We start from the raw sequence: 14,949 nt of genomic DNA on the forward strand, positions 1-14,949 counted from the left end.
CGCTCCCGCCCCAGACCGGGCGCGGCTGCTCAGCACCCACCGCCCCTGCCCGCGCCGCGGGGGCTGCGCCTTCAGAAGCCGCCTGCGGGCGAAGTGGCCGTCAGTCTGCGTTCCGTCAGCCCAAACCCGCAAAAAGCGCAGCGGGGGGGAGTTATTTTAGTGTATTTCGTTGCTTGGGCAGCCCAGAGAGGAAGCGTGGTGGTAGAGCTGTGGGATTTTGTTGGGAGTTTAATAGTGTTGTGCAGTTCAGAGTTGGGAGTTTTATTTAATGGTACAGCAGTGTGGCGTGAAGCCAAGACCTCATTTTTTTCCGTTCTGGAAGATGCTCGTGGGGTTTGCTGACCAGCAGCAGCGTTACTGTGCACCCCTCGAGAGGAGTTCGGGCAAGCTCCATCTTCACAAATTTTCCTGTAGCAGCTGCAGTTGAAAAAATCTTCGGAGATTAGGTTTGTTGGAGTTCGGCAAAATCAGGTTCTGTGGTGTTTATTATTATTTTGAGCAAGGTGGCTGTGAATAGCAGCATGCAAACTGGATGATTCAACTCAACAGCTTGTTGAGAGCTAACAGTCAGGTAAGTCACAGCCACTCCTTGATTAAAAGGGTAAGAAGAGGTGGTAGCCTTAACACTTCATATTATACAGTGCAGCTTTTGGGTCAAGTGTGCAAGGAGAAAAAATATTCACTGGTGTGTTTTAGTGTTAAGGGAGTATCAGCACCTAGTTTATGCTAAATAGTTCATAGCTATCAGAAGACAAGTAATGGGGAGAGGAGGAAGGGGAGGGGACCAGTGGCAGACTTAGTAGGGTAAGGATCCATCTTTGCCAGGCTGCAGCTGATGCCAGACATCCATAGCTGGTTTTAACAGATCAAGGAAGAGTCACAGCCAATGTTGGATATTTAAAATTTTATTTGCCTCTAATTTATTCTCATAAAAACACTCTAGTCTATTTGGTTTTAGTATTCAGACAGTACAGACTTCTGACATTATCTTCAAGAGTGATATTAGAGAAGCAGTACAAACCAATCTACTTTAGTGTGTAACCAAGCACAGGTGGAACTAAAACCACCCACACTTGTAAAAACTAATTAGCCGGCTTTCTTAGGCTTTATAGTTAAAATACAATACTCAGTAAATTGTTATATTCACCAACCCATATAAATAAAATCTAACATGGTAAAATGGGAACAGCTGAATGTGCAAGAGTGAAAGTAAAAATATGTAGATAGGTATTTTGCTAATTAGAGCAATCACCAGTTAACTGCATCTATGTTGTAATTGTCTCTTATAGGTGTGAGTTTTCCTCTTTGTTTCCAGTTAAAGTTCATCACTTTCATACAGTCCAGACTGCTCAGCCAAACGCTGAAACTCTCCTTCTGGTGAGAAAGCTTGTTTCACATCCAGTCCTCTTCCATTAAGTGCCAAATACTTGCTAAAAGTTGGTCGAACCCGTAACTGCTTGGGGGCTGGAACTGGCTTGTTTGCATGTGCTGGAAGAGAGAAAAAAGCCTCTTTCAGTGGCTTTCCAGACTGTGGAAAGACCCGTGGTAGAGCAACCCAATTGCTTTTTATCTGCAACATGAAACAGGAACCCCTTAGGAAGAATTTAAGACAAGCCCATATCTCAGACATCAGAGGTTTATGGAACGACTATATTCACTTTCCTTCTTGGTATCAATCAAGTTGTAGACTTTAAACAGCGGAGATAGCAGATGCATACAATGTGCAAAGGACACATCGCATAGTGTCTTGGCACTAAACAAAGATGAGTTTTTCTGAGATAGTTACTTACTGTCTAGTTTCAGTATCTTGGGAAAGAAATCCTGCCGGCAGTCCAAGCTTTATTAGGTTAATGGCAGTGTTAGGTTTGCGGTTGGACTCTATGATCTTAAAGGTCTTTTCCAACCTAAATGCTTCTATGATTTAATCTTGGGGGTCTGTTGTGAATACAGATGCCGGTGGCAGTTTCAGTTGTGGTTGTGGCACTGAGATGCGGTACTTACTTGCAACCTCCAGCCTGGCATGGCACGTGGCCACACCTGCTCCGTTGACAGCAGATACGGTATACCAACCAGCATCTTTCTTGTTTGCATTATGAATCAGGAGGCAAATCCTTCCAGTGTTGTCATGTAACAAGCTGAAAAATGAAGGTATTTACGTGTAAGTGCTTGGAGGGGGAAGGAGTGAAGACACTGAAATCAGAGAGTCAGTTTACATGCTGAGGAGCTGAGAAAGCCCTAGAACAATTCTTGCAGGGCACTGCAAACTATTTAGACTTAAACACTGCATTTTGTTACGAGCCACCAGTGATTCACATCATGGTACCATTTAGGTGGCATCAAGGCCCTTCTGTAGCCCCAAAGCCTCAGGCCATGATGAATGCATTGCATCTTTGAGTCCTAAAGCCATGCTTCTCTGTGGGCCTTGTAACTGCTGCTAGAATTCAGAGTGGCATCTGGTCACAGTTTTCTCTCTGTGCCCTCAAAACAAGACTCTGAGCATTGTGCCTGTCCAGCACATGGGCCAGTTCACATGTGTCATAAACGAGGGGCAGATCTAGCTTTCCAGCTTGCTGCTTTTAGAAACCAGCCAATTCAAACTTGACTTAACAAATACTGGTTATTGTTTTCTAACACGCCAACGGCCAACTCATTGGTGGGATACCTTATTCGGTCTGTATTATATTGTACCATTTCGTTGTTTCTTTTCCAGTAAATCCGGGGTGTTGGGATCGCAGAGATCTGGCATTCGAGTCTGGCTGTATCTCCTTCAAAAACCTTTTTGCTTTGTGGCTTGAAAATGAAAGTTGGAGGTGTGTGATGTTCTTTTGCTAAATTAAAGAGGAAAGATAAGAAGGAGTTACTGTAAGTATTGAACGCTAATATCATGCTTGTTTTTTAAGATTTCAGAATGCTAAATTCAGGAGGGCATATGTTCCTTACTGCAACTCCTTAGCCCACAGGCAATTCCCATGAGCATAAAGGTGTAGTAGACACAATCCACTTTAGGAGGAGAGTCAATCAATATATATTATCAATTCTGGGAGATTAATAACTCCCAAATTCTGGACATCCCACTACATTTAAATATCCTGCTAGAATGCTTTGAAGAAATACATAATCCTAGATGTATGTATGAAAATAGTCTTGGAAAAGGCAAGGTGTTTGTTATAGTTTCAGCCTGAATATCTGGAGATCTACCTCTGCTTCTTAATTGGTTTATGTCCCAAACACACAGAGGAAGGCATTAGATTACTGAGATTCTTCCATGTGTGGCCACGTAATTAATCAGTGCTCTCAGTCTTACCAATTACTTCCACTTTTACTGCGAAAGACGATTCTCCTGCACGGTTGACAGCCACGCATTCATATGTCCCTGCATCAGATGATTTGACTGTTTCAAAAATAAATGAGTGGAATCCCTTTTCTGACACTATCATTTTATGGAACTGATCTTGATGAACCATCCTTCCATTCTGATACCACATCACATCTGGAGTCGGCAGCCCACTAACCTATGAAGGAGAGGAAAGCAGTGAAGAGTTAAACAGCTTTAAGATAAAAAAAGCCCTTCAATGCTATAGGGAGTTTGACGCCAATAGATGATCAAATCATGATCCTACTGCAGAATTTTACAGTCTTGCCTAGTTTTGAATATTAATGTGGTGCTGCACAGAGAGGAAGGCTCATGAGGTGCCATGGAGAGATGAGCTTTAGCTACAAGACAGTGGATGCTGTTCCTGCAAACCCGTTCCCATCCTGTGAGTTAGTTTGGATTAGGCCAAAGATATTCATTGTGGGTTCATCGAAGGTGGGAACTCAGCCTTTTAATCCCACAGCTAGCACTATCAGCAGTGCTGACATCCATACTGTTTTGATAATGTATGTAAATAAACTGTCCTGCAGACTTGCTCCAGGTTGTCCATAACATTCAGAAGTTAAGCAATTTGCAGCAAAATGGCTAAAGGTCATGCCAAAGTCTGGCAAGATTTTACTTAAGAAAAACGGATTGGAAGCGATTAGGAAAAACCAAGCCAAACCACAATCAGCAAACAGCCTTTGCAGTAAAGTTGCATGTGTGGAAGACCTAGGTTCTTTCTTACCCTAGGCTTGGTACAATTGCCAGGCAGCTTCAGGCCATTCTGACATTTTGTTTGTTTGTAATTAGGGCATTTCTTTGCCAGACTGTCTGCTCCAGCAAGGGCACAGTTACCTCAGAGAAGACTCATTAAAGCCAGGCTAGTCCTAAACAGGCCTTGCTGGACATGTGTCCAGTATGCGTCCACTGAAGTCAGTGGAATCCCAGTGCAAAGCACAAGGTCACCTCCCTAAATGCCTTCTTTCAGCAGGGCCTTAATATTAATTCTTCCCAATGAGGTTTAGAAGGTCTTCTGTGGTGGTCCCTATTTACCACTATTTAGCTATAACCATATTCTTATGCAGCTAATTCTACTTACATTTTCCAAGGGAAGATGCTGAAACATTTACCCATCTCCTATTTCTTGTTTATGTTGCCTGGAGAGACCCTGCACCACTTGCCGTTAGTGCTCTGGCTTAATAATGTGCCAAGACACTGCGGCTCAGAGACCTCTCTTCATGCCACACCCCCCACAGACCTAACGGGACTGAAAATGAAAGGCTGGTATTACTTTGAAGTCGAGCCTGCAGAATCGCCCCTCTTCAATTATTACGTCTTCAGGCACTTGTGTAAAACGTGGCTGAAAAAACTTTTCCTGGATTGAGTCACGTCCACGTTCATCTCCTCTTGAGGATGGTCTGCTCCTAAAAAGCAGACAGAAACAGTTAATTGTGTAAAAGTTACCATAGCACAAATGACATTGAAGCACTGATTGCAGCTAGAGTCCCTCAATACGTTTAGGAATCCAACACTACAGTTCTGGTTTGTTTTTCAGCTGTAAGGGACAAACTTTGATCAACCGCTTATCTTGCTCAACTTGTTCAATTCAACACAGAAGCATAACGTATGAAACCTTCATCTTTGGCCTAATATGCAAAAGAATTTACAAGAGCAATGTAGGCTGTGTTTCGTCAAGCTATGTTTCATCATTCACATTGTCGGACCTTGCTTTGACTAGAGACGTATCTTCTAGAATACAAAGCGTATTTGCCCTAGGTACGTGGAGTCTTTAAACCTTTAGTGTTATGCTTAGAATTGACTGGATTAAGATCATAGGCATCATCAACCATCCACAAATAGTAGTGTTTTAATTGAAACAGAGTGAATGAATTTTAGAAAAATTGATAAGTAGTGAAGTAAAACTAACATTGTCTAGAAACATTTGAAATAAGGTCTTGAAGAGTAGCGCAGCACAAATTTATGCATTACCTTACATGTGTCGTAGGAACCTGCAGCCTGATGTTTTCTGCATTCTGGTGCTTGGAAAAAGGAAGAGGAGAGGTGGGTTAACTTAGAGAGAAAGTTTTATCTGTAAACTGAACGAGAAGCCATTTTAAGTTAGTATACTGACTGCTGCTTAAAAGCAAACTGAATACTTCAGAAGTCACTGGGACAAGAGGTAAAGAAACTTGCATCAGGAGCTAATACGCTCTGTTTTCACCCTAGGCTTTGACATGACAGTAACAAGTACTATTAATAGAATGGGACAACTTCCCATCACTCTGCACAGGTGGTAGGTGCAGTAGTTTTGTTTGGCACACAAGCCTTTTGGCCAGCCGATAACCTTTGTTAGAGGGGAGTAGTACTACTGGCGGTATCTAAAATCAGAGCTAAGTACGGAGTGTCCTTCCCTATAGCAGGAATAGAAGTGGAATCGCTGGCAAGAACACTGTATTGTGCCCACTTAAATATGGTACCAATAGCAATGAACACATGCTGAGCTGGAAAATATTTTTCTTTCTAGATCACAGCACCAGCTAAGCTTGCTGACAACTCCACAATCACATGAGTAAATCTGCTAAAGTACCCAGGATTGATTCCTGCTAGGAACTTGGATATTTGGAAAATACAAGCAGAGTTTATTAGTAGTGACTCATTTTAGTGATGGAGTCAGATAGAGGAAACACTGCATGGAAATTTCTGGGATGTTTGCATTGAGCCATCGCCATGCTTGGTTCTGTGCTTGGTAGCCCAGTCGTGTGGAACGTTTAAGCCTGGGTTTAAACTTCAAGCACAGAAGCAGTCTTTAGTTCAGTGGGAGCATCACATGAATAAGGGTTTTGCTGGACTGAGCTCAATGCTGACTCCAAAGGCAATCACTTGTATCTGCTCATTTACACAAGTTCTATACAATTATTACTTGTCTTGTGAAATGATGCTGTAGTGACGAAGTTGCTGATGATAATTCTAATGCTCTATTACATGGACTGACTGGGTAGTTAAGTTCCTGAGGAATCAAGAGGCTGAATGAATCAGTGACTACAATATTTAAAAATAAGACTGTACAATGGGAATAAGATCTTCCAAACGTAAGCTAATCTCTCCTTCCAATGCTCCTTTTTATGCAGCGTTTCACATACCCTGAAAAGTTGTCAGTCATCACGTTTTGACTGAATGTTTCCTTGTTCTCTGCAGAAGATGAGGTTTCCCTTGCTCTCTGAAATCCATAATGTTCCCTTTTTGCCTGCTGTTGTCAGGTGATTGTTGGGGAGAAATAGCTCAAATTCTATATTCCTCCCTTGCTGTGACCTTAATTGTCTCTTTCATTGAAGAGTTTTGCTAACTGCACTTTGAAAGCTGTATGCCATCCTGCTGCCTCTCTGCATGCATGCAGCAGGAGAGATGTTTTCTCTGGCTGCACAGGTACCCAGTGCCACATCACAGACATTTCCACTAACTTTGGTCACAGAAGTGCCAAAGAGAGCTTTTAACTGGCCTGAATAACCAATGAATGATGCAAGTCTCCAACTAAAATGCTTTTGAAAATGCCAGTAGTGATAGATTCTTGTCTATCAGCATGTGCTAAAATAACTACTCTGCCTTCTCTTAATGACTGCAGGCCCCTGGAAGGGCTAAAACCCAACTGATGCCACCCCAAGGCCCTGACCTCTTGTAGTCAATGTCACTTATTCCAAACAGCGACAGGTGTAAATCTTGCTGTCCTGGCCAAGTCTGAACTGGGGCTGTTAGAGCATGGGTACCTGTATCCCTCGCTGTGCTGCTCCCAGCCTGGCACCGGCAGGGTGTAATGTGCTGTGCCGCAGCTGTTGTAATTCCTCCCTGGAGAGGTCATTCCTACAGATCAGGCCCAGCAAGGGGATGGCGCTTAAATTCCCCGCCTCTGCCACCATCCCCCCCAAAAAGCCCCAAATCCCTACTATGCAGAGCTTTGCCAGTGAGAGCTGTCCCCTTCCCTTCCCTCTCCTGCAGTGGTACCAAGAAAACCCCAACTCTCCGCCCTTCCCAGGTGTGAGCAGGTCACAGCACAGTCACCAGGAAATCATTGTTCTAGAGACGGGTCCCCATTTACCTGTGCGTTCTGCATGTTGTCTTCACTTTGTGCTTCCAAGACAGATGCAGCGTTTACTGGTCCGAGCAGCCTGCGAGCCATTCTTTCTTCGTAAGTTAATCGCTTAAAGCAGAGCGGAGAGGAATTCTAGTCAGAAGTCCATTTACTATTTCAGATCAGCTTGTAAGAGCACATTAATATGCTGCAAATTCAGGGTGTTGTCAATGAAAGCAGCGGCTGAATAGAAACACCACGTCTGTTCCAGAGGGTTTGCAGTCCGTGATGCCTACTGAAGTCAGCCTCAATATATACAGCGCTGAAATGCATAAAAGATTAAACTGCCTGTTCATCAAAGCCTCCCTAATGCCATCTGTGGCCTTCCACTCCTCCTCTTTCTCTGCTGGGATTATTTATGGGTAGCTGATGGCATTATCTCAAAAGCCAGAGTAAGTCCCAGGGTACCTTTCTGTTAGCACTGGGAAAACTTCCCAAGTCATTCAGCTGTGGATTTGCTTCAGGAGCTGGAGGCATGATGGGTGCTAGCGTCCCCTATCCCAAAAAAGCAAGAGCCACACCAGAAGCAGACACAGCCAGAAAGGAGCGCCAGTACCCCTGAAAGAACAAGGGAAGCTTATGCCAGCGCAACAACCGCCTTATGAAATGTTGTGTGCTGTCCTGAGAGGAGGCAAGAATGCATTTCAGTCATGTAACAGTAAGTTCCTACGATATGGATGCAGTACACAGGGACAAATGTGAGCAGAGCTAAATTCAAGTTCTGTCAGCTGGGTTACTTTAGAAGAGACTGAGTATGTTAGTCCCCTGAGCACCAGAACACCTGACACTTCGCTTCCCACAAAGTTTGCCTTGGGTTTGGATTTTGTGAAGTGAGGACAAGCTCTGACTGAATTTCTACTGTTTACAGGACATGTATGTGGCTACTCCTGGGTAGATAAGGCTTTGGGGAGGCTTGTGGGACTTTTCTTTAGAAGAGAGCGAGAGAGACCTTTTGCAAAACCTTTGAGACCTTAATGTCCCTGAGGTCGTTACAGCTGTAACAAGTGTGGCTGAGATTGGCCAGTTGGTTCAGACGTTGTTGGAGGACAAGGGGAGGAGGACACAGAGTGGCGATTGCATAAGCCTTATTTTTAGCCTGGCTTCCTCTGGGAAGAAAAGCTGGCTTGCAATGGCCAGCTTTCTTATAGCAGATAGAACATTCCTGTTAGCGACACATTAAGTCAGATCTGACCTAATATATTTGTTTTCCTTCAATATTTAAAGTTATATATATGACACAAACCTGTTCCCGCTGATGGTAATGGAAAAACTCCTTTCTACTTCAGGGGAAAGAAGATGGAAACTATAAACACTGGGCTTTTACCAGTCTGCCTCCAGCCAGCAGGAAGGTTCCCACCTTAGAGACCTGCTCACTCTACCTTGCTGTAATGTGCTTCCCTACTGGTAAGCAAATTTTTCTCCCAGATTTAGATTTCTTGGTAAAGGGGATTGCATTTTGTCCCTTTGCAGAATAAATAAGTTGGTACCGAGACTAAGGGACCTTCTTAGAGGAGACAGACTTTATGATAAAAGCTCATGTAATTTCTTTGGTTTTTTGTTGTTCATATAGAAAGAAATCAAAGATGTTTACCACATGTGGTGATGGTCTGTAGAATGAGCTTTCAAATATTGGTACTTCTCCAAGTTTCTGATGATTTGCGGTGGTTTATTAACTCCAGCATTGAAAGCCAGGATGAAATTGTGACTGGAGAACTGAGGGATTCTCCCTGGGGTTCTAGTTGTCTGTGGATGTGATGTTCCGCAGGATCCCCAGCAGAGAGTTCAAGTTTGTGCCATGGCTCTAAACAGGTACCTTTCTCCTGTGTGTATGTACCTTACTCCTGTCCCTAGCCTTATTAATTTGATTGCAGAAATTCAAAGACAGCTTGAATGGTGTGTGCTGGCTAAGATGATAGGATAAGAGGGGAAGGCAATAGGAGCTCAAAGCCATCTTGCTGCATCAGATGGCTTTCAGAAGTCAGTGCATCCCTTACTGAAGTCACAGGAGATGCAGACATTCAGTTGCCACAGTAGATGCCTACAGATAGACTTACAGCAACCATCTCTTGCCACACATGCTTTCATCATGCACTAACCATGTGCTGCTCCTCTACTGGGAAGGGTCTTCTCAGGGCTGAGCTGAACCTGGCCCATTAGTACAGCTATTTGCATTCTAATAGCAAAAATAACGGTGAAGAGGGTGTTGGGAAACAAAGAGGTTGGATGTAAATCTTTCAGAACCACACCTTTTACACCAGCCCTGAGCCATGATTAAAAATGGAGTCGCTGTTGGAAGAGATGTTTTTTTACATTTCTAATGGAAAAATTCAGCCACCTCACACTGAAAGAATATTCTGGTCAGAAATGGCTCAAAGAATTCTTGCTGGGATCTGCTGAGGTTCTGAGTAAAGGTGTTTGGGCAGTGTTGCTCCTGCATTTCCTTCTGCTTTTAGCTCCGTTTGGAGGCTCCAGCCTCTGGAGCACTAGAACTAGTCTCTGCATCCCTGCTTGCACTACCGAGAGTCGGAGCAAACTGGTTATTTAATCAGCAAATTTCCCTTACCTGGTTGCCATTCTGGAGAAGGTTGTCTTTGCATCGGAGTTTCTTTTCCAAGTCCTGAATGAGGGCCTCTTTTGTTCCTCGAATTTCTTGGTCTGATGTCTTCTGCAGAGAGTTGATGCTAGCTTGTTTGTTATACATTGGTTGTGAGTAACTACCCGTGCAGGAAGAGAAAACAAAGTTATTCCTGTAGGCCTGCTTGACTGTTTGCTACAGCTTCATAGAATACACACAAAAATGTGAACCTGCTACCTAGAGACTGTGGTTCAGATGAACCCATAAAGCATTTGGGAGATAGGCTAGGTGACATAATTGAGTATCAAAAACTTAAGGGGAAGCATCATGATCTAGCCAAGTGTCCTCCCACAGCACTCACAGCAGTTTGCTGTGGGTGGCTGTTCAGCATCCCTGCATCCTGCAGTGGCCCCTGCCCTGACTCGGGTGTGTGCAGTAAGGCTAGCAGTGTTTTGAGGGAGCCACGAACTCCGCTGAGCAATGTGAGTCTGTCCAGGAGCAAGTTCTCCCTCAAAAACTGCATTCCTCTACAATTTCAATTGTTTAAAAGGCCCTGGGTGCTGCAAATCCACAGCAAAGTCACAAACTAGTTGATTAGGTATGAATAAATAGCTTATTAGTTGTCCTCTTCTTCTTGACCCCAGAAAGTTACTTCGTATAGCATTTCTGTCCAGATGTTCAATAGCCAAGCGTACCCCAAGCTCGGCTCGGTGTTTAAGAGCCCTTGCTACAACCCATCACATAGCCTGATCTTGTAATCCATAGTCAAGAGACACAATAAAATCTTGGAGTTAGATAGTAGACTTAGTTCTGAAAGGTGCTAGGAAAAGAGGAGCATCCCTCAAATCGGGTTGCGAAGGTCTACTAGAGGTCACAGCACTGCTGACAGGATCTAACCCGTTTTGTTACATACAGCGGGTACGCTGCAGTTGTGTTCAGCAATTATTTCTATTCAAAATCCTCCTCCTCCTGTCGCTTGTGAATTTGTTCTGCTGATTAGAATAGGGTAGAAGGGTTATAATTCTGGTACGTATTCCCAGCACTGCTTGGACTTAATAACTTGCCCAAGTTATAACTTACAAACTTTAATAATTTGCCCAACAGATTAATATGTCTCATTCCCCGTTTGCCCATTTGTAGGATGATTAGGAAAATAATTCCTCAACTCACAGGATGTTGCCTTTAAGAGCAGCTTATATGAAAAGCATAGTGAGGCACCAAAGCCCTTTGCTATGAAAACAAACAAGCCCACACTACATACACAAAACCCAGCAGTTACTCCAGATGCGTACCTAACCCCCCCACACTCCTGCAGTACTTTTAAGAAACACTCCTGAGTGCCCCAGCCAGCCCACTCTGTCTTACCTTTCTGCTTCCCGCAGTGCTGCGATTCAAAAAAACCCCAGAAACAGTCAGATTTCCTGAATACAAACTGACACTTAAACCTGAATTTATATCCAAGCCAGCAGGACGCCCCTGCCCCTGTCACCTTTCTAATATCCTCGGTTGCGTGTTTATTGCATATTCTACGCTGACTTTCCCCAGGACCTCCAGCTAATATTGGCAGGAATACAAGTTGGTGAGAAGGCAAGACCCAGCTCCCTTTGAGATCTCACTGACCTTGGGAGATACTTGGATTGCAGCCCAAAGGCAAAATGATATAATACATATTCAGGAAAGAATTTGGTCTTTGGTCTGAAGGGGTAAAATTTTCAAGTGGCTGCCTTTCTGTTAGCACATATGATTAATGAAAACTGTATTGTAGGTGAGTGTAGAGTCACATCATGATGTGGAACCTGAAAATACTGCTGAGACTTACTAGGAATCTTAAAGTTGTTTGTATGTGGGAAATACTACTGCCTTCCTCCCTGCCCCCCATTCATAAGCCATGTTTGTTTAGAGAAATTCATGTGAGATGGGTGTCCATCTGCTGTTCTGGATACCCTTAAACAAGAGATTTCCATCAAATCAAACTAAACTGTTCAACCTACCCCAGAAAACCTGCAGAGCAGCCTGTGACGTGACTTCTGGCACTTTAATTCCCGGTGGATACCCATCTCTCCCACACAGACCCCAAGGGCAAGTGCTCAGCCTCCTAACCCAGTGCAGGTAAAGCCCTGCCTCGAACACCAGAAGTCAATGGGAGTTGTACCATTGGCTTCGGCCGAGCTGGCGTTTCACCGGACGGTTGGATGTGGGATGGTTAGTGCATGGAAGAGGCCAGGCCAGAGGAAAGCAAGGGGAGGTTAGAAGCCTGTATATACTTACTGAGGTTCCATAGGAGAAGGAGTTTGGCTGTTATAGTCGGGCTGCGAGGGTAGGACTGAGCACAGGAATGCTGCGGGGGGTTGGTTAGGCATGGATATAAGCCGTTGCCCGGATGATGAGCTAGCAGGAGACTGCGCAGATGCAGGTGTGACGGGATATGTGGATTCCTTAGGGGCACTACAGGAAGGCGAGGAGAGCGTGATTGAAGAGCTCAGCGATGACGAGGAGGAGAATTTCTGCCCACTTGGGTTACGAGGCTGTATTAGGATGGAGGACTGTTTGATTTGTCTGCTTGACTCGGTAGAGGCTGCAGGTCCCGGAGGCTGCTGTTGCCCTTGACACATATTCTTAGACTGGATAAAATGTTTTGGACGTTCGTAGTTAAACATGGTTGGTTGGCACATAGAGGAAACGGATGGGAAATTAGGGACACTCATAGGAGAGGTTTCACGGCTGTCCCGGGTTTTTGTTGGTGATAATTGGCTTTGGACAGGTGGCTGGTAAAAACTAGGTGGTAGGCCACGAAAGCTTTCTTGGCTGGGCTCCTGGATAGAATGGAACCCTTGCCTTGCAGAATAGAGGCTTTCTTGGTGTGGATTTTCCCTTAAGGAAGACAATACAGATAGAATAAATTGTACATCACCATTTGAATCACAAAAATATGTGTCGTGATCAGTCATTAGCAATCCAAAGAGTATGAAGTTCAGGCAACTGACAATTAAAGCTTGAGCTTAAAATAAAGAGATTTAGGATTGATTAGAACTATTCCAGAACTGTATGAACATTTTGGATTACAATAACAAGTCACGCACTCTATCTGACTCAGGTGCAGTGCTCATCACGGCTATCTTGTCTGCAAGAGCCCAGTAAATTCTAAAAGAAATAGCAATTGGTTTATTGAGATGACCCACCACCTGCCTAAGTCTACAGATAACCATAGATATTACTGCTAAGCAAGGTAATTTGCCACATATCGTCTTAACTGAAGATATCTGGATCCTGCAGTTTTGTGCCCTGTCAAAATACTAAATGTACTATTACTCAGAGAATTGGCTATTTGTGCCAAGAAATTCCTTACACCATAGGGAAGCATGAAACAAGTTCCACTTTCTTTTAAGCCTAAAACTAAAGGCTTATTTGAAACCAAGTATCCTGATTTCTTCTCTTACGGTTTTTGAACTCAGAGCTTTTTATATCCAATTCAGATTTGGGATTAGAATGCCAAGGACTGTGCTTCTCCGTTTGAGATTTGCTGTTAGGGCTAATAATTGCCCAAATGACATAGCTGCAGGATAAAGTAGGGCAAGCTGAGCTGCTCAGAGGTCCTGCATTAATTTTGCAGGTCCCTGATATCTAAAAGTGGGCTTTCCATCAGCTTACAAAAGAGGAAAGTTTAATTAGAGCAAATTGAGCAAGTTTATTAAAACTGACAAACAGCTTCAGCTCCAGGATAAATAAATAACCCCCCCAAATAAATGTAAAGCTACTAATAAAAAAAAGAGAATATATAAATCCACACAGTTACATGTGCTGGAAAAAATTGTAATCTTGCCCCACTGAGATCAGCTGTTTCGCTGCTATATATACACAGTATATTGTATTCCTCTCATCGGAGCGCCCGAAGAAGGGCTCCACGGGGTCATAAATTCCCGTGGGGGGAGATCAACTGAAGACATCGCTATCTTTTTAGATTCAAAGCTTTCATTTCCTAAAGGTAATTATCAATATTAGTTGTAAATTAACTGTACATAAACAGAGGTTTTCTAGTAAAAATTCCGTAACTTTCCCCTTGTCACGCTCTTGGAATTTGAAGCTGGCTAAATTCCCATGGGGGGAGATCAACTGAAGACATCGCTGTCCTTTTAAAGATTCAAAGCTTTCATTTCCTAAAGGTAATTATCAATATTAGTTGTAAATTAACTGTACATAAACAGAGGTTTTCTAGTAAAAATTCCGTAACTTTCCCCTTGTCACGCTCTTGGAATTTGAAGCTGGCTCAAATTTTTGGAGCACGTCCACACTATGTTCTCATTCACTGGTGCAGAAACCTCGTTGAATCTTATTTTTATACCATTTTTACATCACTGCCTGTGTACAGATTCATTAATTTTACCAACAGGTGATGTACAGAAACCGGTATTTACTTTCTTTTCTAGAATACTGCACTTAAACAAGATGCACAGATTCACTTGTCACAGCGATGGGTATGTTATGCTTTCCTCAAATCATTCCACCTTGATTTGGGTGAAGAAAATAAAATAAATCCAAAGAGCTTTTTGACCTTACAAGACGAAAACAATAAGTAATAATAGACACACTTTGCTTTTTTAAAAAAAAAAAACAGGTATTTTCTCCTTTGTTGCCTCCCGCGTTACCTTTGACACGCCGCACCTTAAGGGTACGTTTTCATCTCGGCGTTACGCTGCAGTTTCTCGTGCCAGCTGCCTCACCGCTTCGAGGTAAAAAAGTGACGTGGAACCCCCCCCAGCACCTTACACCGCTGTTTTGGGAAGGGACCGTCACCGCAGCCCTCTGCGCAGCGCTGTGGGACCGGGGGCTTTAACGCGCTGCCGGCGCGGGCCCTGCCTGTCGCCCTGCCCGCCCCGCTGTCACGATAAGAGTCCCACC

The 14,949-nt window shown here is 43.7% G+C and overlaps 1 protein-coding gene across 2 annotated transcripts; it reads right to left on the reverse strand.

The window, feature by feature from the left end:
* Positions 1 to 888: 888 nt before the first annotated feature.
* MYOT (myotilin) lies at positions 889 to 13,572 on the reverse strand. 2 transcript variants are annotated; one of them, XM_009578935.1, is made up of 10 exons: positions 13,526 to 13,572; positions 12,322 to 12,936; positions 10,042 to 10,192; positions 7,446 to 7,547; positions 5,345 to 5,394; positions 4,647 to 4,779; positions 3,305 to 3,512; positions 2,663 to 2,828; positions 2,002 to 2,135; positions 889 to 1,488 (listed from the first exon to the last, which is right to left on the reverse strand). In XM_009578935.1, exons 2-10 carry the CDS (start codon positions 12,756 to 12,758, stop codon positions 1,316 to 1,318), a joined length of 1,554 nt encoding a protein of 517 aa, XP_009577230.1. In that variant the 5' UTR covers positions 12,759 to 12,936; positions 13,526 to 13,572; the 3' UTR covers positions 889 to 1,315. The 2 variants fall into 2 exon arrangements, with proteins under 2 accessions (XP_009577230.1, XP_009577229.1); XM_009578934.1 differs by lacking the exon at positions 13,526 to 13,572 and having other exon boundaries at positions 5,345 to 5,388; positions 12,322 to 12,926.
* Between the last annotated feature and the right edge of the window lie 1,377 nt (positions 13,573 to 14,949).

Source organism: Fulmarus glacialis, unplaced genomic scaffold (genome assembly GCF_000690835.1).
Source record: "Fulmarus glacialis isolate BGI_N327 unplaced genomic scaffold, ASM69083v1 scaffold29555, whole genome shotgun sequence".
NCBI lineage: Eukaryota > Metazoa > Chordata > Aves > Procellariiformes > Procellariidae > Fulmarus > Fulmarus glacialis.

Bases quoted from the DNA above. Each gene is read 5' to 3' on its own strand.
- MYOT (XM_009578935.1), bottom strand. From the start codon at position 12,758: ATGAGTGTCCCTAATTTCCCATCCGTTTCCTCTATGTGCCAACCAACC. The intron at 4,780-5,344 runs GTAATGCATAAA...TCTGCTTTTTAG, and splicing joins GTTCCTACGACACATGTAAG to GAGCAGACCATCCTCAAGAG. The intron at 3,513-4,646 runs GTAATACCAGCC...TCTCCTTCATAG, and splicing joins TCTGCAGGCTCGACTTCAAA to GTTAGTGGGCTGCCGACTCC.